General features: G+C 46.3%; 1 protein-coding gene across 1 annotated transcript in view; it reads right to left on the reverse strand.

The window, feature by feature from the left end:
* COL27A1 (collagen type XXVII alpha 1 chain) overlaps positions 1 to 27,345 on the reverse strand; it is a 110,096-nt gene that overhangs the window by 76,899 nt on the left and 5,852 nt on the right. The window contains exons 3-11 of the mRNA XM_063316305.1: positions 22,580 to 24,063; positions 15,415 to 15,468; positions 14,234 to 14,287; positions 9,376 to 9,429; positions 8,607 to 8,660; positions 5,886 to 5,930; positions 5,121 to 5,174; positions 3,214 to 3,258; positions 122 to 175 (exon numbers count right to left, since the gene is read on the reverse strand). Of these exons, the coding sequence (XP_063172375.1) occupies positions 122 to 175; positions 3,214 to 3,258; positions 5,121 to 5,174; positions 5,886 to 5,930; positions 8,607 to 8,660; positions 9,376 to 9,429; positions 14,234 to 14,287; positions 15,415 to 15,468; positions 22,580 to 24,063 (1,898 nt within the window). The remainder of the gene's footprint in view (positions 1 to 121; positions 176 to 3,213; positions 3,259 to 5,120; positions 5,175 to 5,885; positions 5,931 to 8,606; positions 8,661 to 9,375; positions 9,430 to 14,233; positions 14,288 to 15,414; positions 15,469 to 22,579; positions 24,064 to 27,345) is intronic.

Genomic DNA, 27,345 nt, shown 5'->3' on the forward strand with positions numbered 1-27,345 from the left:
AGGGTGCAAAGATGGGAAGGAGAAATGAGCTCCGCGGTCAAGCCGTGTTCCTCTTTGCAACAAAGGGGAGGCCCCCAAACCCAGACCCCACAACAATAAAGCAAGAGTCGCTAATACTCACTCTTTCCCCATCAGCCCCTGGCATTCCCAACAATCCTGGTGGGCCAATGTACCCCTGCGGGAAGCATGGAGAGAAAAACAAAGAGCATTTTGTGTCTTCGGAAGGTGGGGGGGCCAGAGCAGGTCACTGTCCAGCGCTGGGTCTAGGCGGCCATGATGAAAGAAACCTTGGGGCAAGTGTATATGCCCATGGACTGCATGGTGACATTTTCCACGATGTAGTCCAGGGGCACATACCCTCACACCAGGGATCGCGTGCTTTGCAGGGAGGAGGCACCGACAGACAGACAGACAGACAGACAGACAGACAGACAGACAGACAGACAGACAGACGGTGTCCTCACCTGGCTCGGGGGGCAGCAGAAGCATCGTGGAGCTTGGTCCAGTTGTGTTTTTTTTTTAAAAAAAAAACAAGGTTTCCTACCAGTAATAGCATTGGCATCATAACCTCGGCAGCTATGGAAGATCCAAGGAGCCAAAAAGGACTGGCAACTTGAGAGTCTAGAATCCGTTTCTGGTCAATCAACCCAACAGTCTGGCTTGGCTGTATAGGTTAAGCATCTGTGTGTGTGTGTGCGTGCGTGCGTGTGTGTGTGCACGCACACACATATTTGTTCCTCCAATGCAGTTTCCTTTGCTGTGCTATTTGATGTTGGCAGGAGAAGTGTTTGGAATCAATGTAACCAATTTGGCTAATAATGATAATGATAATAATAATAATAATATTAATAGCCAATTAGCCTCTTCTTGTTTCCATCACTTCCACATTTCCTTGTCAACACTCTCATTAGGTATTCCTGGCTGCATTCTGATAACACATTTAACTCGGTACTGAATTAATCCATTTTCTGGTTTTATTCTATGCGTGGAACCATAAGCTAAGCACTTCACACTAAGCACAAAATAATCTAATCCAGCTTAGCAGGTGGTATGAATGCAGCCCCTAAATCTCTAACAGACCTGGTCACCCATGGTTGTGCAAACAGATCCTTCTGGCTTTATTTATTTTCAATAGATTTGGGGAGGGGGGTACTTCTGCAAATGTTACCATTCCCCGTACCACCCTCTTGTTTGCCAAAGCCTCCAATCTTCTTTACACTTACCACCCCAGTTAGAAGAAGCAAGAACATTTAAAAAAAAACAAGTGTGCAAAATTCATTTTTTACCAATACTGAATAATGCCCCCTCCCCTCTGCGAATATGCTGTAAGGAACCTGGTGGCTTTTGTAAAGTAACAACCATTTCCTCCAATCCCTATGGAATGGAAATGGAACTCTTTGAGACTTAGGGTTTTCCAAAGGGCTCTCAAGAGGGGACAGGCTCTGTTACAGCTTGAGCCTACTGCTGCAAGCTATTAGCAAGCTGACCCATTTGTACCCCCACCCCCATCTTTTCCCCATGCACTATATAAAAACTGCTGCCAGGTTAACTTTTTGTTTATTGCTCACAAGTTTCCTGGCAATAAAACCCTGCTAGTAGCTTTTTACTGCTCAAAAGGAATAGAGCACATTACAAGAGAGAGGAGGTGGATTTACTGGCGCAGAGCATTGCTGTGATTTATGACTGAAGATGGAGAGAAGGAAGAGGAGCAGGACAAGGTAATGATCCTGCAGTCTGACTTATTTGGGCAAAATACGAGGAAGAAAATGGAGATAGAAGGAGGGGAAAAAGGAGAAGGAATCTCAGGGGGGGAAAAGGAGGCTTCAAGCACTCAAGCTAGAGAAGGAAATCTGAGCAAAATCTCCAAGCTTTGCAGCTTTTTCATGGAACAGCAGTCCTCAGTATGTAAACAGAGTGGCAACTGTCACTGTGATTTATACCCATCTCCAAAACTGGGCACAGCTACATGGTGGCTGTTCAATATGTTAATCCTGGTACATCAGATTTTTGGATATTGAGGTACCTCCAATTCTTACCCATCTAAAAATGGGCTGAATTCAGTTTCAGGTAAGAAAAGGGGAGGAGAACATATATTTGAATGTTCAGCTACAGCAGGGAAAACTGCCTCGTTGTAAATCAAACTGGGAGAAACTTCACACCAGCAAAGGGCCTTAAATCAGCTGCACGTGTGAAGCAGGTCACAGCCATCAAACCTTGTGACACAGAGGTCCATTGGATGTCTGATTTGTGAAGACTGCCACTGAACTGAAGAGAATAAATCCAGGGCATTTTAGTAGTTACTCCAAGTGTTAGGAAATCCTAACTGCAGGAAGTTCACCTATCTTCATTTAAAAAAAATAGTGAAGACCCCTTCCTAGAGTCCTTCCTAGTGTCTCCATGGGGAAGGATTGTTAATCTTAGTTTCTTTATGCTTCATTCTGCCACTGATTTTTATCCCTCTTGGGGAGGGGGGCTACTTCTGATTCCTCCCTACATTTTGAGATAACCAGGGCATTTGCTTCTTTTAGAAGTGGAAGTAGGGAGATTGCACAGCAAAGGTAAGAGGTACAAATGGAAATGATGAGGATGAGGATGATCTCTACCACCTTACAAAATCAAACTCGGCCTATCCAAGAAAAAAGACCATAAGGTAAACATGAGCCAGGAACATGAAGCAGCTGCTAAAAAGGCAAATGCTACCCAGGGGTGCATTAACAGAAGCACAGAGTCTGGATCTCCAGAAGTAATTGTTCCACTCTATTCTGCTTTCATTAGACCTCACTTGGAGGACTGTGTCCCATTTTGGGTACCATCGTTCAAGACGGACAGTGAGAAACTGGAAAAATTCAGAGGAGGGGGACCAAGATTGTAATGGGTCTGGAAAGGAGGTCCTGTGAGGAACAGATAAAGGATCTGGGTATATCAGAAGGGCCTAGGGCAAGTTTGGGCACAAACACAAGGAGGGAAGTCCATGGGTTCTCTGCTTAGCCTCACCACCGAGACCCAAGTGATGTCTGGAGAATTAGGTGAGCTTACCAGGTGGCAGAGATGGAGTTAAGCCCCTCTCCCCCATTTTGCCCCCCTCAGGTCTGATCTCTTCCCCTGCATCTTAATTAAAAGAGAGAAAGAGCAGAACAGCAGCTGTGCTAACACACTTGCAGCTTCTAACTCAAAACACAGACTGGCAAAGGAAAGACTTTCCCACCCACTTACCCGGTTCCCTTTTGGCCCAGGTTCCCCTATAGGTCCAGGTAATCCCTAAAATACAAGAGGGAAGAGAGAGAGAAACAAACAAAAGACAGATCAATTTGGAGACGTTCAGGCTTGGTGCATCTTTGCAAAGGAGAGGGGGGCACGCCGCTGTGAGTTGGCAGGCTGGCCAAGGAAGCGTTAGAAAGGAATTTCAAAAGGCGAGGGGAGGCAAATAATAATAATTTTCAAAAATCTAAAACATAATAGGCATCCTAACACGAATCAGCTAATTGCTGGAGGGAGATGACTCCGCAAAAAAATCCGTCTGTGCTCTCAGGCGTTTGTCCCAACTTCAATCCAAAACAGCTGCCCAGGGACCAGAGGAGAAGGCATCCTGAAATCCCAAAGCACAGCCCCACTGCCAGGATCCAACAGGTTAGAAGTCATTTGCCCTCTTACTTGAAAATACAGGTGCCCTGAAACCTCTGGCCAAGATGTGACCCACTTATCAATCGCTCTTATTGGGAACTTTTTGAACTTTTGACGAGACCTTCCCTGTTTGGCAGAGGTTGGCAGCCCCTGGATCCAGAACAGGAAGGCAGAAGCTAAGCATTGCCTTCTCATGGGGGGAGAGCTAGAGGGTACAAAGCTGCCGTGCCAACATGGTTTCCAAACCAGCGCCCGCAGGGCTTCTAGTTGGCTCTCCCTGCAACTTGGAAAGGCTGTAAAGCTTTCGGTCCAGCCTGATTCTTTGCTCACAAGTCCTGGCTGACTGAACGTCAGAAGAATCTGGCCAGCCCCCGTTGGAGAGACAGTGATGGATCTAGAAAAATTATTTATGTTTTCCCCCGTGTGTTTTTCATAACTAGAGAGCTCACCATGTTTTACTGTGCTTCGGCTCTGGTTTTTATAGAAAGGCAGAGCTGTTTGCCCTGAACAAAAAAAAAAACAGAAGCAAATCGATAGATAATTGGCCCCACTCATCTCGCCAAGGGGCAACTCCAGACCCGGTTCAAAGAAAAGTAAACTCCGCAAGGATGTCACAGCAGGCAAACCGGTGCATTGGAGTATTTTCCCACTGCAGCGGGGATGGGCACTCACCAGCCAGGCAGAGAACAGGTTTACCTTCCCCAGCCTGTTGATTCTGAAGGATTTACCTCTGGCAGAATCCACAAGGTTGAAAACTTTATGCGAATAACAGTTTTTTTAAAAAAAGAAAAAGAAAAAAAATCTTGGTTCTTTTCTTTCTTTTAAATCTAAGACAGGATTTCTCCATCCTCTTTTTCCATGCAAAAGAATCAGTTCAGGGTTTGAGCCACTGTGAAATGATCCTTCTTTTTCCTTGTAGAAAAAATTTGCAGCAGATCCCTATGGCTGCCTGCGCTCTACCAAATGTTGGCTTGATGTCGCCCCTTCCCCGCATGAAATGAGGTTTATTTGCACGCAGATGTGCACACGCAAACTTTTTTCCGTTCAGGCAGAGAAAAACACATCGAACGGGTTCTGCCCTGAATCAAGGGAAGTTGCTAGAAATGGTTAGATCTTCTCACATAGACAAGTCCCCCCACCATGCATTGACCAAAGGCACCTTCCCGAGTCCCAAAGACATTTAAAACCTTGCAAAAGTATGAAGGATGGTGCCAGACACCCAAGATTCGGGAATTTGGTGTGAGACAGGAACTCACCTGATCAAATCACTTTGCATGTCAAACATGATCTGGGCATTGCCTCGTCCCTGGAAGCATAGCATCTCAGGAAGAAGCTTAGGGTTGGAAGGCCTTCTCCCTGACCTGCTAGCTTTCTCCATGCAGAGAAGAAAGGAAGAGGCAACTGCCCCACCTTCAAACCCCTCCTGATAGATCCAGATCACCTACCAGCCTTTCCCCCTACCCTGTGCTGCGTTCAGCACAATAAAAGATTTACTGCACCTGCCTGCCAGGATAACCTTTGGCGCCTGGGTTTCCCTGCGCTCCTCGTTCACCCTGTCCAAAATGAAAACACAAAGAGGAAGGGGGGGGGAGAGTGGACAGAGTTAAGCCCAGTTCATAAATCATAAATGGTCTTGGCAGGATGGCTGCCATGCTGGTGAAGACCTGAGATTTCAACAGAGAGCGTGCGATTTTTCCATCCATCCAATTAAGACAGCCTTGTCTTTCCCGCTGTCCTGTTCTGCTGGCCCCCTTCTCCAACAGCGAAACTCACCACCTCGTGACATCCAATTTTCCTTGATTTCCATCCTGGTTATCTTTCCTGCCTATTTTCCCATGGCCCAGGCAATTCCTATCCCGTGCTTCTCACAGATCTCCCTGATTTCTTCCCACTTTGCTCAGATCACTGAAATTATCCTCGTGTCCTGGAAGCCCATTTCCTTGAGGACGTGCAGTTGTGATTGCCTCTCTCACGAGACTTGCCTCCTCATCAGCATGTCTACTGAAAATTACATCCCAATGAACTTCAAGGGACTTTCATCTAGGCCAGTACACACAGAATTGCACTTTCAATGACCTTCTTGTATCAACTCGATAGAGGTGCACCTGCCTATTTCAGTAGGAAATTTGGACCACCCCAGGAATTGCTAAGGTACCCCCCACTTCTGAGTCAGAGAGCAGAAGGCGGTTCACTTCTGAGCCAGCCACAGGCTGGACATCCCACCCTAGATTTATGAAAATCTGAAAACCAGGACACACACTCACCGGGTCTCCAGGATGGCCTGTTGGGCCCAGATATCCTTTCTGCCCCTGTATAAAAGAATAAACATGCACATATAAATATTTATTCATTTATCTAGGGAACAGTCATCCTCAAAATGCAAGAAGGTAGATTCAGACCAGGAGCAATATGATTTAACCTGCTGAGATGACAAAGCAGGAGTATTATGGCTCACTAGGTATTTACTGTATAAAAATAATAAAGGTGGGATATAAATAAATAAGCAAGCAAGCAAGCCTTCTTTGTGTTGAGTGAGGACAGCAGAAGGAGAAGTCCAGACCATCTTGGGTGAGGTGGAGCTGCCATATACCAAAGTACGTTTTTTTGCCAGTTTCCACTACTAAAAAATTGCCATGGAAGGAATCATTGGTGATTCCTTCTGTGGTTACACTGCATATGGCTTTATCCTCTTAAGCAGCATAAGAAATGTATGAAACAGAAGTGAAGCCCATCCTTTGCCTCCTCATGTGCCAGATTCTTTCTTTATGCCCAGGAGACAGGCCAGCTGTCAATCACAACAGATAATTCTGCAGTTGGATAGGCCAGTTGCCTAATTGAGCATGTGGCTTCTGACCTTGCTTAGCATAGAAGCACAGCACATCTGGCTGAACCAATGTAGATTTTGCTAACCTCACCCCCACGTTTCCAGAGCCCAATCTCATCTTAGCAGAAGGTTCCCTCAGTCAATCCTAAAGTCAGTGCCAAGCTTGATTCATTGCAATTGCAGCTTTTGCTCCCCAATCAGACCACCCACCTCTTGTCCATCCACATAACTGTCCCACAATTTGTTCAGATCACCCTGAAAAACTTTAGGCAAACTTAACCATCCCCTAGGCTGCTTGATTTAACCATGCTTTTTTTTTTAATTAACAAGCAACGGCAGCCTTGCGTTGCCAAAGGAAGATGGGACCGTGATGAAGAGGGGAGGGCAAATCAGGTTTTAAGCAATGCTGATAGACATTCCCATGGGCCTCCGTGGGGGAGTCTCTTCAAGCAGAGCTGGAAATGACAAGAGACAGGAGGAGAACTACCATCTGGGTTCACTCTCTTTCATAAGCTTCCGGGGAATTCCAGGGCTCTCAATCACAAACCAGCTTTCTCCTGGAAGAGGAGGACACTTTATAGAACTAATCTCTCATCTCAGGTGGCAGGCTTAATCCCCCACCTGATGGCCAGAATGACAGACCAGAAGGGAGGAAATGATGACCAAGGCAAACAGCCCTGTACCCCCGCCAAGGACTAAAGACCGCAAACGCAGCCTTGTTTAATAGTGAGCTGAAAACTTTCCAGGAGTTGATTGAGATCCAAAAAAGTACTTTGCAGTTCTGACAACACAAAAAGGGTCAGGCGCCTCCAACTCGGGAAAAACCTACTTGCAGATTCCTACAGAGCAGTTGTTGGCAACTTTGTTCCAGACACCACTGGGTTCTTCAGGTTCAGACCCATAACTGAACTGTTCCTGGGCTACATCAGCAGGGAGAATCCTGCTTACCAGATGCAATGGCAAAGGTGATCCATTTTTAGGTGGTTCACACACAACGGCCCACGTGCAACTTCATGGTGCTAATCCTCCCACATCTGGTGAAGATGTTGAAGGATGGCTATTGAAACAGCAGACCAACCAACTGCCACCAGAAGCAACTGCTGAAATTGAGGTCCGTTTTGAAGACATCTCTGCATGGTTTGGTCAGCTGTTTCAGATACCCTTCTCAAGGCACTGTGGGTAAATTCCTGGCTGGAACAAAGATCTGAAGAAGTCACAGGGTGTGAACTGTAGCACAGAGAGTGTGACTTTTTCTTCTATTTCCCTTGTCTCATAAAACCCAAAGAGCTGGAGGAAAACTGGACTCGTGTCTCAGCATTAGCAGCAGAAAATACGCGCACAGCCAACTCATGAGCTAGGGAGACGTGGGCCTTGGCAGTTGTCCAATTATGCCAAAACGTGACCCAACAGTGCTCCTGCCTTGCCACGCAACACTTCTAAGATTGCTTTGTAGGACAGGAGGCCCCTTTCTAGCCTTCTCCCAAAGAACATCAGTTCCCCACACTTTTGGCTTTTATTAGTCTCACTTCCAAAAAGCATATAGGAAAATAGAGAAGTGTTTCTAAACCAAAGGTGTTTGCAGTAGGGCAATGCCAACAGAGAAGTTACAACCTTCCATTCCCAAATTTCCATACACATTCTCTCTCTCTCTTTGAATTTAGGAGTCTGTACAGTGACCGCTACCCTTCCCATGAACCTTTTTGAAAAATTACTGATTTAGCTTCCATAACAGGATGGACAACCTGGTCTCCTGTTGATGCTACTGAACTACAACTCCCAGCATCCAGTGGGGCAGTTGGAAGTTGACATTCAACCATCTCTATATAGGTACCACAGGATCAACACCCTTGTTCTGGGGCCTATCACGTAAAGTTGGGCCAAAGGTAGAGGACATAGGCTGCTTTGTAGGGGCAGAATAATATTTCCAACCAGTCAATGTTCCTGCAGCATAATGATGAAACAGCTGGAGTATCTACTGAAATTGTTCTTGAGAAATCTCTTCCAGGATACACGGATGAAGCCGTATAATTAAAGGCTAAAGAATTACTGCATTTCTCAGGCAGTTCTTGGGTTGAAGGGCAGAAACATCAACTGACGTTATCTCCACTCTATCTCAGAAGAACCACCCAGTAGGATCCAACCCAGAATAAAAAGTGCTTACCTTCCTACCAGGTGATCCAGGAAGTCCTGTCAACCCAGGTAAACCCACATCACCCTGTAACCAGAAGAATGACTGGATTTTATTTGGTCCGGCCACCAGAAATCTTAGCATGAATGAACTTCACACGGCTAGTCTTCACGACTGCAAAGGTCATCTCAGAGACCTCCCATGGTAATAGGGAAGAGAGTGAAGGATAGTGATTGCAAAGCCAACTGAGCTTCTCCTTTTTTGTCATTCAATTTTGACATGTTGGCTACCCATATTACATCAGGAAGATGGCTTCTAGGCATTTGTGTGCACTGATTTTCCTTGTATAATAGGCAGACTGACTTCCTTCGTTTGATATTTTTGTACAAGGTAACAGCAGAAAACATCTGCCATTGGGAGGATTAGAAACATCATAAACTAATGTCAGATAATTTCCAGGAGCATTCCCACCCCACGCTAATCCCTGGTGACTATTTAAGCATGGCTCTCTAAATGTTAGCTAATCTGGTGTTTGTCTACAATTGCCAAAGACCTTGTCCTCTCTTCTGAGTTTCTGGCACATTCCGAAGGTCAGAAGAGAAGCAGAATTTTCTTCCATTTCCACTGAGGGCTGGATAGCTTGGAACAGCCCAACAGCATATAAATCAAGCTAACTATCATAAATATTTCTGATTTTTCCTACTTCATTCAGAACAGGGGAGGAGGGATGCAAAATCCTCGTGGCACAGGGCACTGTCCCACACCGTAGCCACACTAAATCCAAGACTGAGCACCGGTTTACCTTCTGACCATTCCGTGCTTTTCCAGGCGATAATCCAGGATCCCCTTTCTGACCCTGAAAACACAGAACAAAACTTAGCTCCACTGCAAGGGAATACAGAATGCTGCAAGGATGTTTGAGCAACTGGGAGATGTTTTCTAAAACGTTGACCTTCTCTCAGTAGACCAAGCTGAACAAATGAATTGTAGGGCCTACACTGGCTTCCAGGAAGAATGCATACACACTTCTTGGCCTGTAGATTTCTTTTTTCACTAAGTGAAGGAATCAACAATTTATAGCAGTGTTTCTCAACCTTGGCCACTTTCAGATGTGTGGACTTCAACTCCCAGAATTCCCCAGCCAGCAAGGGAGGAAGAGCAACAGAAGAAACATTTTTGGCCCAGCAATGTTGGCTTGTCGCTTCTCTGCCAGCGTTGGATTACAGTTGGGTTCTCTCATCCTTGTTGGCTTCCAAGAGAGCTCTACAGTTAAATATTCCTGCCTTAAACATATATAGATCCCATAATATAATTAGAGAGCTTTCCAATGTAAGTTTTCAACACCTAAAACTTTTAAATATGCCTTTAGCAGCTTTCTAGGTCTTGGGCACAGTGCCAATTATGCCGGGTGGGTAATCCAGCTCTCCTCTATACTTGGGAAGATCTGCCCCTTTTTTTTTCTCCCTCTCTCTGTTTAGCCAAAAAAGCAAAGTCCATCAAATAAACTCCCGGTGACTTCATGGACTCATCGAGATTTCTTGGCAACAGTATGGAAATGGCTTGCCGTTGCCTTCTTCAACGTGGAGGGATGAAATAAGACTCTACAAGACTAAAATGAGTTAAGCATGTTTTAGTAGTTAACTTCATCGTTGTAGTTTACTTTAGAACATGTGACCAAAGTGTCATGTGTTCATCTAATTGTAGGATTCTTTATAGTTGTGCCAATGTTCTTTTGATGACTCCAATTTTTTTTTGCCTTTGAATCAGCCTTGATTCCTAGCAAGTACAAGAACAAGTCCATGCAATTTTCTAGACAACATTTTTAGGAAGTGGTTTGCCCTTGCCTTCTTCCTAGAGCTGAGAGACTGGCTCCAGCTCACGCTTTTGGCTACTGAGCTTAAGGCAGGCCTAGAACTCAGGTCTCCTGCTCCTAGTCCAGTGTGTTGGCCACCAGACCAAAATGGTTCTCATGATCCCTGCAGAATGTATGTATTTAGTGAAGGGCCGCAAGGCTGTGTGGTGATGCTTCCTTGTGACTCCTCTTTCTGCAGTTAGCTTCTGCAGATGAGTGATCCCCGTGTCTCCCTTCTGGCCGGCTTACATCTTCTCCTGTATTTGGAGTCTCTATAGAGGCCTGCTTGCTTGAACCATCTTTGGTCACCATTCTGTATAAGATCTGTTTAATCTGGGGGCTCATCTGAGTGCAAGAAACCAATGACTCACTACAACCTACTAACTGTAGAAATAATAACACAATTATTGGATCTTCTCCAGTCACTGGGGAATTCTGGGAATTGAAGCCCACACATCTTAAGGTTGCCAAGGTTGAGAAACACTGGTCTACAGAGTCTGAGAGCACCTTTTCAGCCTAACAAATTTTATTAAAAGGCATACATTTCATGAGCCACCAGACTTCTTCTGTTATTGGTGTTTCCCCTGGGTGTTGTTTTTTTTTTAACTTCCTAGTTTACCATCCCAGGATTAATTGGTGGTCTCACATCCCACAGGAACCTGGTCTGACTCTGCTTGGGGGCATCAGTCAAAAATGACAGCTTCTCCAACAGTGGGTGGTGGGAGACAGCACCAGCTGCATGTGTGGTGATGCCATCTCAGTTTGCCTTTGGTTCATATTTCCTTCCGCTTCCCATGTATTCTCCCATTTTTATCGGTGCATCCCACTCTTTATACAGTGACACATGCACACACACTAATCCCGGCCAAGTGGAGATCAGTTAGCTGGGGAAAATTCTTGGCAGAAGATGGCCAAGAACCCTGGGGATTCAGCACAGACATGACTGCCCAATTTCTGAATGAAGATGGACCAGCAAGGCCAAGCGCTAGATGAAGCCGTGCTGATAATTTCACTCTGCAGCTATTGTCAAAGGCAGATCTCTGTTCAGCAGCACCAAATTGCTGGCTGGGCTGGATCCAGAAACAGCAGGAAAATGTTCAGAATTGGGAGGGAAGGGCCCTGGGAAGGGAGACATTTGCAAAACCAATCCAGATACGCATGGATCTCCAAGGATCCACTCCCTCTGGGGAAGCCAGTTTAAAGAGCACTTGAATCTGGAGTTCTAAAAAGGCATATGTGATGGATCTTCTCACATTTGTTGCTACCAAGCATCTTTGGCAGGTCATTTTTCCCCAGGATTAAAGGGTGAAGAAACAACATCTGTCCTGAAAGGGTAGCTGAGCCCCTGGATGGCACTTGGCTTATAAAACTGGCCACATCGGTTTCCGATAAGTTTCCGAGATGAAATTTGGGGTGTTTTTCTAAAGTCCCAAAATGGACCCCCATCTTCAATGGAAAACCTGCAAGGGCAAAATATCAACCTTCCCCAGGCAGAGATGGGCCAGACAACAGGAATGATAATCCAATATTTTGGAGCACACCAAGCTGGGGAATGATTACTTCAGCCTTGAGGTTTTCTTTCCCAGCTGTCCTCACTTTATGGAATGGAAATTGGTTCTCTATTCTTTCATGCCTTTAACAAACAAGGGCAACTTAACCTTCTATACTATTTCTGCCTCGAACCAAATAAAGAGCTTTGAGCTAAGTTAGATTTTCTTTTTATTTCCTTGCATTGGGGTCTTGGCTAGCCATGCCGCTGAGCTATAAGTATTTGCTACAAGATCACTCAGCTTTGTTTTCATGCAACATGTTCGACCTTCTCTTGTGAGGACTCCCACTTCTGTCCTCAAAATAGCATCCAAGCTTCTGAAAGAGGCATTCTCCCAATCCCCTGGTGTTTCCCTGGAGAATTGTCTTCCTCTGGAAAGGAACTCGGGAATCTAAAACATGCTAATTCCAAAGCTGGTTGAAAACGTCATACTCCTCGCCACCAAAAAGCCAAGGAGGAGTGATTTGAGGCATCTACAGAGGAATCATAAATTTAGTCCCTGCAGCTGTTCCTTTCTCAGTAGCAGAGAAGTTTGCATCCCCAAGATGGACCTTCCTCACTCGGTGGGGCTTTCCAGAAGCAAAGCTCTTCCTTCCTCGCAACTCATCAGCAGGAAAGCCCATCTCAGACTCCAGCAGATGTTCCAATTTAAAACTCAGATGCTGCACAAAACCCCCAGGACATAAGGCTGCGAGAAGTCACCAATGGGAAGAAGAGAGACCCACAACAACCAAGCAGTTTGGAAGTGGGGTGACAAAGAGCAACCAGACATGTGAGCCAGACCTAAACCACAGCAATAAAAAAAAAATCCCCCCCCAAATAACCCCTTCCCCAACAGTGGTCTCCTACCAGTCTTCTGGGTCCTGCATTCGAAGAAAGCCCAGATGCAACCATTCAATGCAGTGAACATACTAGGAAGTTCAACCTGGGGGAAATGTGCACCCAATTCATAGCCAGATGTTCACCCAACAGTGAAACCTGCAACCTGGCAGTTCTGAAGGATTTCAACCTGCATGCCCAGCATGCAGCTAACACACCCTTGCATTTTCCATCACTTCCAGTTAAGGATGGGCTGATGGGAACCCAGTTCAATAAGACCTGGATGGTGGGGTGGACGTCAAGACTGCCTCTCCAGCCCGAGAGAACAATGCACTTTTCCTAAGCTGTCTAGTTCAGGAATAGAATAGGTGTGTATTTCAAAAAGATCCAATGATAAATTCCTTCTTCCTTTTCTATCCCCTCCAGTGCTGCTCTTTAAATGTAAAGCATTTTGATGTCCCTTTTCCAGTTGTCGTCCCCACTCCCACTTTCTCCTAGGTCCAAAAGGGGGGGGGGAGTTTATTTTTCATCTTAGCTGTCTTTTTCCATTAAGACCCCTGACCAATACCTGGCAGGTTAACCCAAATGTTGCATACCTCTCCCCTTTTTTGAGAAATGCCAGGTGGGATTTACAGAGCCAGGAGTGAAGTTTAAAGCTTTTGACTTTCGAGGGGATACTTTAAAAAAAAGAAACCGCATGAGAAAGTGTGAGCTGGAAGGCCTTGCCAAAAAACATAAATATACATGCAAGAGTTTAGAAGGCTGGGTTTTTTTTAACGGCCTCTCTTCTTCAAACTCTGTAACTGTTCCTTTAAGTACAGCACAGCTCTCCGCCTGCCAACCCATCTCTCTCGCGCCTAATTCTCAATCAGGCGAGAGGCAAGAAGCCAGATTAGTGGAAATCTTTTTCCAAAATCATCAAGAGCACTGAAGACATCACACAGTTAGAGGGAAACGAAGAAGGGAGGGGAGGAAGAAAGGACAGGAACGGAAAAGGAAGGAAGGAAGGCTGCTAAGAAAAAATATTGCTTTCGTCTCCTTGGTCCCAAATTTGCAAGACTTCTACTTTGTTGGCAGAAGCAGCTCACTCAGTTGTTCTTAAACAAATCCCGGAATTGTGGAGTTGGAAGCGCCCAAGAGGATCAGCTAGTCCAACCCTTTGCAGTGTGCAGGAAAACAAATAGAACCAGGTCATGTGCAACTGACCAGCCTTTTAAGAACTTCCAGAGAACCTGCAGCATCCATAGCAATCTTCTCTTGGGTGGATCTCGTCATAAATGTCTTATTAATGATGGAAGCAGAGAAGCAGCCCATGTGGGTGATCACCACCCACCTCCATGGTACACCCCACCTCAACCTTGGAACGGAAGCCTTCGCTCTTCATTAGCAATGCTGCAGCAGATACTCAAGTCTACCCCACCTGGGCGTTTTCTCCCTTACCTTTGAGCCAGGTGGTCCAGAGCGGCCAGGGTTTCCGTGGGGTCCGGGAGGTCCCTAAAAAAAGACAAAGTCTGGGTGAAGATGTGCTGAGCTTGCAGCAAGCGTGTGACCTCAGCCCTATCTTCTGGAACCTGGTAATGCACAGGAACTGCTATCCTCAGCCAACATGGGGGGACTTCAGAAGGCGATCTATGGTTGAAAGAAGTGCGGCTTCCAAGCTGAGAAGAGACTCTTCTTCTCCATAAAGGGCCATAGGTTATGCCACCGTGATTCCTACTTTCCTAGGGATGAGAGCATTGCCCCTTGATTTCCAAGGGTGGGGCTGTGGGTGCTGATTTGTGTTGCCAAAAAGGCACCATCTAGACAAGAAGGCGGCCTCCAAGGTTGGCACTCCAGTTCGTGATGGGAGTAGCAGTCCCAACACATCTGGGCAAGACTGGGGTCGGGCCTGATGGAAGACGGTCCCTGACTTAACGGGCTTTAGCAGGGCTACAACACCGTGAGTGAAAACCACCCTTCCAAAACTGGGGTTGCCATTTGTACCTTGAAAGTTTTATCTCAAGAAGCCACTGGACACCAAAGTTGATAGGGAAGCAAGAGAAAGAAAGAAAGAGAAAGAGAGAGAAAGAACAAGCCCACAGTCTGTTCAGTAGGAAAAGTAGGAAAAGGAAAACAATTCCAAAAGTGCTGGAGTTCACAGTCCGGGTGGAATACCACCGAGGAGAGAGAGGCAGCAGCCAGCAGGCAAACTATGTCTACCTCCCTTGTCTCAAAAAGGGTCCTTCATTTGCAGAAGGAATGGCAGCTTTCCTCTTTTCCCTTTAGGGACCTCACCCTGACCTCGGGCTGGCTGGAGAAGGAGCAGCTCCACTGAGGGCAAGCCAAATAAACAGCCACCTTCTCCAGTCTGGCCTCGGCCAAGCGTTGGGCTACCAAGCCCAGAATTTCCAACTGGGGGTGCTGGAAAATGCCAGTGAGAAATAGAGCCCTTTTCACATACACACCCCACTGTCCACAGTCCTTCCCCTCCACGCCTGCCTTTCTGACTCTGCAGAACATTCAACAGCAAAAAGTAGAGGGTGCTGGACACATGGGAAGCTCAATGTCCCCCTGGCCTGAGGATACGGTTGCTGTTCCACCTCCCCTTCCTCCTCTCCATTGCCCATGGAACTTGGACTTACCCGTGGTCCTCGCTTGCCAGGAAGGCCCAGGATCCCAGGCAAACCAGGGGGACCCTAGGAAGGAAGGAAGGAAGGAAGGAAGGAAGGAAGAATACAAATTGCTTAATGTTAAAACAGACATGAGCACATAGCTTCCCAGGACTACTGCTCTAAGAGAAGCCTTGTCTGATCCACTTTCACCCAGTTTTGGAACTGCAATATCCACAGTTCAGAATTCTGAAAGTTGCATTCCCAACTCTAGCTGGGTGAAAACCAAAAACATTAGAACAAAAAGACATCACAGCTAAGCCTTCCCACACAGCCCACAACAGGTTCATCTCACAGAGCTCACCCGATCCCAGTGCTTGGGGGAACATGCCCAGACTTGAGTGCTTTTTAGAAGGTTAAACATGGGGAGGGGCTGCCGAACTCCAGAGGGAAGGGTCTTCCATAGGACGGGGCTGCCACAGAAAAGGCACACTTCCTAGGTTCCATAAGATGACATCATTTAAGGGAGGGGCCTAGGAGCGTGCCCACCCTATCCAATCTGGTAAGATGGGCAGATATCCTTAGGGGGAAGCAGTCCTGCAGATAACCTGGTCCCAGGCCATTTAGGGCTTTAAAGGTGATAACCAGCACCTTGAATTGCACCTGGAAGGAAACTGGGAGCCAGTGCAGCATGCACAACAGGGGTGTAACATGGGTGAACCTAGGGGCACCCATCACTGCGTGCACTGCCGCATTCTGGACCTGTTGTAACTTCCTGGTGGTCTTCCAGGGCAGCCCCATGTGGATTGTGTTGCAGTAGTCCAAGCAGGAAGTGACCAAGGCATGAGTGAATCATCAGCAGAAGCATCTGTTCTGTATCCAACATGAGCCAATCGATGGCAAGTTAGCCACAAAATAGAACTCTACATCAAGCAGTCTTAGAGCAAAGCATTAGTCCCCTTCCTTCTATCTACACAGTGGTGCCAAACAGTTGGATTTTGAGACACCAACCAGTCTGGGACTCCAATGCAGCAGAATGAGAGACAGGATATCCAAATGGGCAGAGGGGAAGTGATATTGTGAGGGACTCACCCATCCTAAAATTACTGCATTGCACCACCCTCCTACATTGCCTTCATTGCACCACTCTCTCCATGCTCCAAGTGGACCTCCAGTGTGAAAGCAGCATAAGATGCCATTCTCTGCATTGGTGGAAAAGCCAAATGGGACTTTTGACCTACTATCATCCTGTAACATTTCCCTAGGCTGGACTTCTAGCTGTATATATTGCTCTCCTACCCAACAGTGTCCACCCCCTGCTTTAAAAAGCAGACAGGATAATGTGGAAGGGCAGAGTTGACCCCTACATGATTTGCCTGGCTGGGAAATAATCCCTCTCCCAGTGACGTGATCCCCCAGCTATTTATTTGCACAGTTTGGGGAGCAGTTCAAGGCTAGCTTAAAAATTTACACATCTGAAGGCTTAAGGATGTCCGAGGTCAAACAGTTAAATTCTTCAGGTTTAGGCTTTCCAGCTGCACCAGAATGTCCAAATCTCTTGAAAAACTACTGGAGTCTTAATTATTCTTGAATTTTCTCCTCTACTCTTTTGGCAGCCTCAGCACTGAGAATAAACTAAGGTGTCTCCTGCAAGATTGATGATCAAGTAGCTCATTGTGAATGATGGTATTTTTCCTTTGTAAGAGGAGAGACTCAGTGAGAGAGAGCAGAAGACTCAAGAATGCTTGGAAGCTGGCCCTCACATCTCCAGAGAGACCAGGCAGCTTTTACCAAAAGTGGACCTTGATTCTAAAAGTGGCTGCAATCGTCAAGGCAGCAGGTGTGTACAGGGCCAAAATTAACAAGTGGGCATAGCTAAGCCAGGAATTGTCTTGCTCAGGCAAGAAAAGGTCTCCGGTCCTGGGTTCAAACCTTTTTCCAGCAACTTCTGATGAATTGCCCATTTTCAGTCCTCTGCATTTGCCCTTCCCAGTGCTGATCTCCAGGATTCTAGAGTACAAATCCCATCATCCACAAGCAGAATGAACAATGCCCAAGGTGTAGATTGATAGCTGGAGAGATCAGGTTGAAAAAGTTTACTCTCTACCTTTCGAAATGGGTTCAGTTGGATCCAGCCTCCGATTCAGTGGATTTGGGAGACTTGCACTGGAGTTGCATTTTTAAGCCAACTGACTTTCAAAACTAACATGATGAACAGGCCAGATTAATTCTGTGCATTGCACACATCTCCAAGCCTTGCCACATAGCTCTTGGGGCAAAATTGCAACTCAGAAAAGATTGTATTGTATATTTGTGTTGTGTTGTGTTGTGTTGTGTTATATTTAGAGGGGATAGAAAATGGAAAATGTTGTTCAGGGAAAACTGCATCCCCAAAAAAAGTGGCCGTGGGGGACTTTAACCCACACCAAAACAACTTTGTGTGTGTGTATTTGACTTTGAATCTGCACACTGAGATGGAAAGACCAAGGCAGGTGGGGTTAGTCAAACTGCCCAGGACTTCATACAGACTGATATTTGTTGTCCCTGCAGCCTCCTGATTGGCTGGGAATGCTACGTCGCTGTGATTGATGGGAGTTGAAGTTCAGCCACATCTGTAAAGACACTTGCTTCTTCTACCTACTGTAAGAAATTGTAATCCTAAGAAAAAGGAAGATGCCTATATCAAGAAAGAAAGAAATGCTAAGAGGATCTGAATTCTGCTATCAACCATACACACCCACACCAACTGAAGAAGTTGCCTCTGTCTATCATCCCAGCTGCTCTATTTCCTAACCGCTTGGACTCCAATTGGGTCAAAGAATCAACTCGTCTGTTTGCTGGAAGCATCAAGAATGACCTACGCTGCTGACCGTTATGGGGATGACCAGCCAAGGCTTAAACATGCCTCATGTGGATTGCAGGAATTTAAAGCCAGTACGCTGGTTTGGAACAGTGATGAACCATAGAGGTTTCCTTTGCAGCCAATGGCTCTGTATTCCCATTTTTGAGCAGGAATAGAATTAAAGCCATTAGTGGACCAGCCTCCAAAACAAGGCATTCAGCTTGAGACACAGAAGCAGAGTACAATTTCCCTGCATATTCAGGTTCCAAATTCCACCTCCCTGTTCTTGCTTAATCCTTACATGTGTGAGAAAAACGTTTGGCTGGGAAGGATGGAGCAATGGCCTGTTTTCAAGCCATCACCCTTTCTCTTTAGCTCACCAACCGTGGCTTGGTGGAGCTCTTGACCGTCACAGCAATAAAATCCTTGTCCAGACCACAAGCTCTGTCTCTCCAATCTCTACTTCAGGGCTTCAGCGCTCTACTTTGGGGGCTATTAAAATAGCTCTCTGCCAGCCCCCGGGTTTCAAAGCTGGGCAAAGGAGCATTAAGTGGACAATAAATTCAAGGAGCTGGAGAAAAGATTCAGGGCAGGGTTCACTGTTTCCCCTTTTGATGACTTGGACCAATGGCAGCTCCCATCAACAGTGGATGGTCCCATCAAGACAGGGCTCAATAGGTCTTCCCAAGGTAATCTGACATGCTGGTCCTATTCTTCCACTTCCCCCCAACACACATGCACTGGAATTCAAAGACCCATACTGGCGGGGGTGGGGAGGAATGGGAAGTTGAAAATGCAGAGGAAAGGAACATAATGTGAGGCCAGCTCTCCAAACCTTGTGGACACTGACAGTGGATTCCCACCCCACCTCCAGTTTCTGAAACTAAGCAGGTCTAACCCTCAGAAACTCTCAATATATAGGCTGAGCAAAGGAAGATCGATGCTTTTGAACTGTGGTGTTGGAGGAAAATTCTGAGAGTGCCTTGGACTGCAAGAAGATCAAACCAGTCCATCCTCCAGGAAATAAAGCCAGACTGCTGACTTGAGGGAGTGATATTAAAGGCAAAACTGAAATACTTTGGCCACATAATGAGAAGACAGGACACCCTGGAGAAGATGCTGATGCTGGGGAGAGTGGGGGGCAAAAGGAAGAGGGGCCGACCAAGGGCAAGGTGGATGGATGATATTCTAGAGGTGACGGACTCGTCCCTGGGAGAGCTGGGGGTGTTGACGACCGACAGGAAACTCTGGCGTGGGCTGGTCCATGAAGTCACGAAGAGTCGGAAGTGACTAAACAAATAAACAACAACAATATAGGAGGATGCTTGGATGCTTGGATGCATGTCCACAGGCCACTTCATCACCACATATAGTCATAAAGCCCTACATTGCCTATTTTTACTGACTGCATGGCATCGAAGGGTTTAAAGACACCCCCTTTTGCCTCCCTCTAAGCAAGGTGTGGTTTGAAACTCCAGACCCCACAGGGGGAAGACAGGAAGAGGGGCCTGGCAGCAAACAGTGCTTCTTGGGGAACACTCCCTACATCTCCAAGTTCCCTCCATCCATTGAATGGGGGAAAACAAAGGTTAAAATTTGACATCTGCTATTCATGGAAAGGCTTGCTTACTTGCCAGTGTTATGAAACCATTTCACCTAAATGCTGTCGGGAGTCAATATGATCTTGCATTGCTCAGCAAAACTCCAATTTTAGCCCAGCTTGGTAATGGTTTACAATTCGCATTGCAAAACCCGCTCGCAGGGCATTGGAAATAGCTGCAGGAAAGAGGGGTTAGTCAGCACTTAGAGGCTTGACTCACCAATGTCTCCTTTGAGGAAAAGGCCAAAAAGGAAGAGGAGGGGGAGGAAAAAGAGAATTGCATTCACACGTGAAGCCGAAACACATTAGAACCATTTCTTTGCACAGCGTTCCCCCAGGTTGGACCACAATCCTCACCCCCCAATTCCTCTGTTCCTGTGATTTGCTCAATTCTCGCCCAGTCTTTGCAGCTGGCAGGAGGCGATTCAATGCGTCATCTAATAGATCTGGTGCTACCCCACTTGGGGAAGGCACAGATACCCTAAGGTTTTATTCAAGGCTACTGCACTGTCCATCCAGCAGTTCAAACCTGCTCACTATCAAAGCCCAGCTCCACAGCTAACCCAGTGTTGTGGCTGCCAGTTGGCCACAATGTTAGTCCAACGGAGCAGAATACTGAAACAACCACCCCAATATGGAAGCTGTTACAAACGATGGGTCATGGAATCCAAAGGTGTTGACTTAGTGATGAGAATGATAAAGCCCTTCGAGGCCATTCAACCAATACTAATCCTATGGACTCATCTGGCTGTACCAGAAGCCTGAATGTGAGGCTGTGAGCAAAACTGCAACAGACATTGTATTTATTTTGTTTACGGATTCCTGTCCTTCAGGAAGGTGGCTTAGAAAAAATTAAAGCTGCAATGAAAGGAGATGGAGATGATGGAGATGATGGAGAAGAAGGAGAAGGAGGAGATAGTGGTGGTGGTGGTGGAGAAGAAGGAGATGGTGGTGGTGGTGGAGAAGAAGGAGATGGTGGTGGTGGTGGAGAAGAAGGAGATGGTGGTGGTGGTGGAGAAGAAGGAGATGGTGGTGGTGGTGGAGAAGAAGGAGATGGTGGTGGTGGTGGAGAAGAATGAGATGGTGGTGGTGGTGGAGAAGGAGATGGTGGTGGTGGTGGAGAAGAAGGAGATGGTGGTGGTGGTGGAGAAGAAGGAGATGTCAGGAAATTGGCTAAAAAGAGTAGAGTCTCAAGCAGAACCAGAATGGCCCCAGAGAGTCTTCTCATTCCAGAGCACAACCTTACATGTCGCTCCACAGCTCGAGACGTGGCAGGAAAGCGTTCCCGTCCACTGAATTTCTAGCATGGCCCACCAGTTCTGGCAGGGCTGAGCTACACATCACCAGTGGCATATTGGCATGCCCTGCAAGGAGACATTAATCCAACAAGGGAGTCTGCATCTCTCTTGGTCCCTGCACGCTTGAAGGTCATGAGGGGGAAATGCTGGTGTAGGGAACCAGGGAGAAAGACGTGTGAAAAGAAGGGGTTGAACAGCCAGAAGCATGTGCACATCTTTTCAAAGTCCTACTCCCTTTTCCTTTAGATGGTTAAGAGAAGATAGCAGAGGACTTCTCCTGGATTTATGACCCACTGATCCAATTCATTTGTTCAGGAGGCAGAGCTGAAGAAGGAATTTGTGATTACTTTTAAGCGGGGGCATAATTTGACCACACTTTCTAAGCCACTGCAGCCTTCCAGAAGCTGCTGAACTACAACATACAGCAGCCAAAGAGGAAGTATACTGGGACTGTCAGCAACATCTGGAGGGTCAAAGGCCAAACAGCAAAGTCACTTTCGATTTCATTCACTTTTTCTCCTTCTCAAAAGGTCCCCTTCCTTTGGAAAGCAGGCAGCAGCAGAGCAAGGAACAGAAAGTCCAGCACCGTAGAGAGCAGGCCATGGTTACCTTGACCAAAGCAAGATGGGCAAGCTGGGATAGAACATGCAAGATTGGGAAAGCCACATTCTTCCACAGCGCCTGAGGCAGAGCATGGAGGCAATTCCAGAGCCCTTAGTCAGCCAGTGAACAAGTCATCATCAGCATTTCCATTCTGAAAACACACTTGTCTGGCTGAATAAATGTTAGGCAGTTATGTTTCTCAAGAAGTCGTCTTGCTCTCCATCCAACAAAGCACTACAGAGAAAGAAAGAAATTCTTCCTGATGAGTCATCACAGAGGTCAAAGAACCTGACCAGGGCAGCGCTGATCTTTCCTTCACCACTGAGCTCCCTTCGTACCCAGGAGGTCAAAACTATAGAAAGGCTGGCTAGCTCATGCTCGGCAGTGGAGATGTTCCACAGACTGTGGAGAAATCAGCATCATCCATGTCCAAAACCCTGTTTGTGACTCACACACAAAGGGTCATGTCCTGGTCCTTCAGATCCAGGCATTTCCCTGCAGTTCCAGCTTGCATCAGGAGCCAGACCAGCCTTCACAAACCAGCAGGGCCAGTCTCCAAACTGACTCAGTTATTTCAGTTTGGGGTTGAGGAAGCCCCCAAGCTACCTGTGTTTTTCAGGCTAGCGCTTGGCTTTCCAGACCAGGGACTAGGGGCTAAAAGAAAGCACCAGGTAAAAGTCATAAGACAAAATTGTTTGCATGACATCTTGAAAGGTTCTCACCAACATTATCGGATGGCTTAGATCAGCCTTCCTCATCTTGGGGCTCTCCAAGTGGGTTGAGTCTACAAAACCCCATAATCCACAGCCAGCTACACACCTGGACAAGCAATAATTGAAAGAAAAATTGACTTACCGGAGGACCTGGATCTCCTTTCCATCCAGGAAGACCTATAACAAATGGAAGTAGGGTGGGCCCCATAGGGTTAAAGTCCTGATAGCCATCTGTAGCAGCCAGAGTGATTAAATTTGAGTTCTGTCCATCTGTTTGATAAACAGGATAAGCATCTCCAAGCACTGGTTTGGTATACAAGACAGCAGCAATGGTAGGACTGGATTTCTTCACTGCTGGCCGGATCATTACCTCCTTTAGTGCAGGGCCACTGGTGACCTTTTCCAACTTGTGCTTTGTGGTGATTGGAGAATGGCTACTTGATGAGTTCCCTCTGTTCTTCATCATTGGTTTTGTGGTACTTGGTATCTGAGAGGACCTGATGGTTGGTCCTTGGCTAATTGGCTTCTTAGATGCTTTCCTAATCCCTTTCTTATCAAGAACCATGCCAAAGTTCACAGTTGAGTTTGGGAAGGCAAGGACATTTGGGCGGGGTGATAAAAGAGGTCTATCCTCACTGGAAGTGGAGTGAGACCCACCTAAACCTGCAGTGGTACTCCGGTGAGCTGTTCTGGAAGTCGGATGTGCCACTATGGCAGCCTGTTGGAGAATGCTGATGGGTTGCAGTGCTTCTGTGATTGTCCGAGAGGGAGACAATGCCACCATGGTCCTAACTTTTATGGCTGGTGTTGCAGATAGTGCCTTAGGAGTTCTAACAGTGGTGGACACTGCCTGCAACCTCCAGTCCCTCTGAGAAGTGGTGGTCTTGAAGAGTGTTGATGGAGGACGACCCATAGTGGTCAGGTTCACCAAGCCCATCGTTGAAAGGTCCAACTGCTTTGGAGTCATTTCAGAAGCTCTTGGATCTTTGGACAGCAATGGAGAAGAAGGCAGGATGCTTGGCTGGAAGGTATCCACTTGTCTGCATTGTTTTTTCAGATACTTACAGTAATTATGAGCTGCCTTGGTAGAAAGATAAATATCAAACTGGCACAGGGCGCCTTCAAACCGGACTGAGTGCTGATTGAGTTTCCCCAAGAGGAAAGACCCTGCCAGATCCAACGTCTTATCTTTTTTATAATACAGATCCGCATGAACCCTTTCTTTCCCACAAGAGGTAATCAAGGAGACCGTTCTGCTTCGGATATCAATAGCAAGGTTGTGCCATTGTCCGTCATGGACGTTGTAATCAAAATATACAGAGCGCTTGTGACCTACGTAGACGACAACCTTACCAGGAAGAAACTGAACACCCAGTTGTAATTTTTTCTTTTTACTCTTTACAGTGAATAAAAAAGCGTTGCTGACACGGTGGGAGCACAGGCTTAACACAATAGTCATGTCTGTGCCAACAGGGATAGGAATAATTGAGCTGAAGGGCACCTCGATACGTGCCTGCCGGGTGAGGATGACTCCCAGCTTGAAGGGGACAACTCCCTGAGGAACAGAGTGTGACAAGCCCAAGGTTCTTGGTCCCACCAGGCCCAACCTCTGAAGGACGTCCACATCTGGAAGAAGGAGAAAAGGGGAGTTATGTAGACCATTGTCCAATTATTAAAAAGAAGGTTAAGAGCAAGTCAAGTCTCCTTTTCCATTATTATTCCTTGCAACAAGAGGCTTAATTTGTTGGTTACAAAAACAGAAGGTTGCTTCCTTCTTTCCAAACAATCCACCGTTTTGACGTGGCAACCCCAAATCATGGCCAAAAGTCATCATCGGTCTCTACCTATTACTAGAGCTGGCTCTAGCCAGCAGCACTATTATGATGATGTGAAACTAAAATTTAACAGTAGGGTATTTTTAAGGAGTCTTCCAAAATATTTCAGGGCATGCGACATTCTTCTTCCTTCTCTCTGATACAGTGTCCTGTATTTCTCCCACCGTTGTGAAAGAAAGAAGTAAGAACAAATGAGAAGAACAGCCAACTGCAAGAGAACTTATGTTTTTCATCTCCTCAGGCCAACAGGAGTGAAGATTTCTCCTTTTGGCAAGCCTGGTATGATATTACAAATAATAAAAAGGCAATTAAATCTTTCTGGGACTCTCCCACCCCAAGAGAAATCACCGACATGTTCCAAGGTCAAAAGAAAGGAGCGTGGAAAGATTTGCTCTATTACTTTTTTAGGCTGGACAGAATAACAATTAATAATAATAATAATTTCTTAAATGTATATACTGCCCAACTCCCGCAACTCTGGGGTAGAACAGGTCACGATTTAACATTTGAAGTTCCTCCTGCATATGTGGTCCTCTTTTGGGGGGGGAATTCTTCCCACCAAGCTCTGCAAGGGTCTTTATAGAAATCAACCTTGATTTTTTTCGAGGTTCTGCTCATTTGGATGCTGCCCAGCCAAGAACATCCCAGCCACCATCTCAAGGGATTGGCTTTCATTTATCCCAACATCTGGTTGATAAACATTTAGGATGCTGACCACAGAGGTCAACTCCCACCAACCTTAGAGGAGTTCAATTTCAAAGAGAACTCAGCCTGCCAGCCTGTCCTTGAACACTGGCCACGGCAAATGGGAGTTGTAGTCCAAAACTTCTGGAGGACCCTTTGCCACCTTCACTTGACCCAGCTCTACCAGGAAGGAAGCTTTCTCTATTATGGCTTCACAACTCTGGATGATCACCCAGCTAGTTTTGGCAGGCTTCCTTGAGTTGGAAACTCAGAACTGCTAATGTTCAAACTTCCCTTCTACTTTTCGAAGATCAACTGTTATTAGCTGCAGGGCCAGACAGATTTTAGAAATGAAGCCCTTCACTGGCCCCAAACTCTCCACTTCTATCTGGTGATGTCATGTTATCTCCTTTTTTCCTGCATTATGGTTACCATTCTTGTTTCAGATTTTTCACTGATAAAACCTGCTGCGCGAGAAAGGAGATGTGAAGAAGAAGATCAACTTAGCAAGGATGGCCTGAGCATATGCCAAACCAGAAACATGTGAGCGTTCTACCATTCCCCTGTGTGTGGGGAAAAAATTACTGAGGAATTTAGCAAATTGTACTTCTGTCTGGTAGAATATTCCTTCCTTCCTTCCTTTCCTCCTTCCCTTCCTTTCTCTTCCCTTCCTTCCAAGTGAGCATGCAACTCAGCTTGAGCATGGTTTGCTTGAGCGATTCCAACAGATGTTCGCCTCTTATATGAGCAATTAATAAATGGAGCAGCAATGGAGGAATGGAACATAATATTGAATGGTACAAGTTCTGCTAATCTGCTTTTTCCCCTCTCTTAATGCTCTCCTACCAAGCCACTAAGTGCTGTGTCAGCTTTAATAAACTTCCGTTGTTTTCATTTCCCCGCAGACACATACCTCTGGGTCGTCCTTCTTCCCATTCATTGTCTGAAAGTGGGATCCTACAATCTGAAATGCCCCCACAGGCTATTATTAGAGTTTTATTAGATCAAAGGAGATAAGGACCAGCGAATGCCTTCTCCTTCCTTAACCAACCCATGCTTGATGGAAAAAAGCCAGCTCTAGTGGTTACATTTCAGGCTAGGCTGGCATATTGCACTAAGCCAAGGCTGATCTGTGGTTTATTGAGCAAAGTGGTTTGTCAGTCCCTACACCTGGGTTACAAAGCACACAACATGTGAAGCCAAAGCAGAGCTAGGACCAGCAAGAATTCTCTTTAGACCTTTCCTCAGACCTTGGTACTTGCTTGGCCAAGGACTCTTTCCCATCCCAACCGATCTCACCACATTATTGTCAAACAAAGTTAAGAAGATGGCATTGAATTTCTTGGAGGAAGACTTGGATTTGAAACTACCAATCAACAGCCTAGTTCTCCCAGAGGCTGTAACCCAGAGATGGCTAATTTTTATCTGCCCATGTGTTACCGACTGACAAAACCCATCATTCCTCACTGTGTGCCCCTTTGTACGGAGAGCTGTAATTCTGAAGCACCTTTTTTACTTTCCCACAAGACTTCAGGGAAGACCACTTCAGGACACTGTGGGGAGTTAAAATAGTTGTCTAGGCCTGGCCATGCCAGGCATGCCACAAATTCACAACACAAGTTCATGATTTAAGGAAGGGTCTCACCTAAAGCCCCCACCCCTTGCAAGCTATCCAGATGGAGAGCCATCATCGCCAGCAGGTTGGAGAGTTTGAAATATTCTGCTAATGGCAGCGGAAGTCATTCAAAGGAAACCCTGGGAAAGGAGTTCCACTATTTTAGGAGAGAGGAGGCCATTGCCAATAAGCAGATGTCGAAGCCACATGGCTTTCCAACCAAGCAGCTGTGGCAGTAGCTTAATGATCCTTTTTGGTCATCCTTAAAAGGGAAGGTCTTGGGGTTCACTTTTGTCACTGGAGTCCCCTCTCCGAGAGTTCATTCACCGTAAGTCTAAACAACCAATTACTGCAAATTCCATCTATCCAGAGCCAAAAGCCCTTCAGCGTCGAGTTGCTCAAGAGACTTTCAAGCATCTTTTGACAATGGCAGTGCAGCGGCTTTTTAATCACGCTTTGGCCCACAGTTCACTTACGGCCCAACCCTGGCCTGCTCATAACGTCCCATCTGGACCTACCCCATAAGGTTCTTGCAAGGGAACAATGAGAGGCCACGTCTGCTATCCTGAAGAGTTTGGAAAGCAACTGACGCATCATAAAAATAAGACTTGGGAGAGGGATGATTTGGACCCAACTATTGCTCATGGGCCTCCTAAGTTAATATACGAAGGATGCAGAAATTCAGAACTTAGCATAAAAAGCCACATTCACATTTGACTCCAGGGCTGCCCTCCAGCTGAATATTTCCAGGGATCTGAAGCCTCTGAAGAGCAT

This window comes from Candoia aspera, chromosome 16, assembly GCF_035149785.1.
Source record: "Candoia aspera isolate rCanAsp1 chromosome 16, rCanAsp1.hap2, whole genome shotgun sequence".
Classification (NCBI taxonomy): Eukaryota; Metazoa; Chordata; class Lepidosauria; order Squamata; family Boidae; genus Candoia; species Candoia aspera.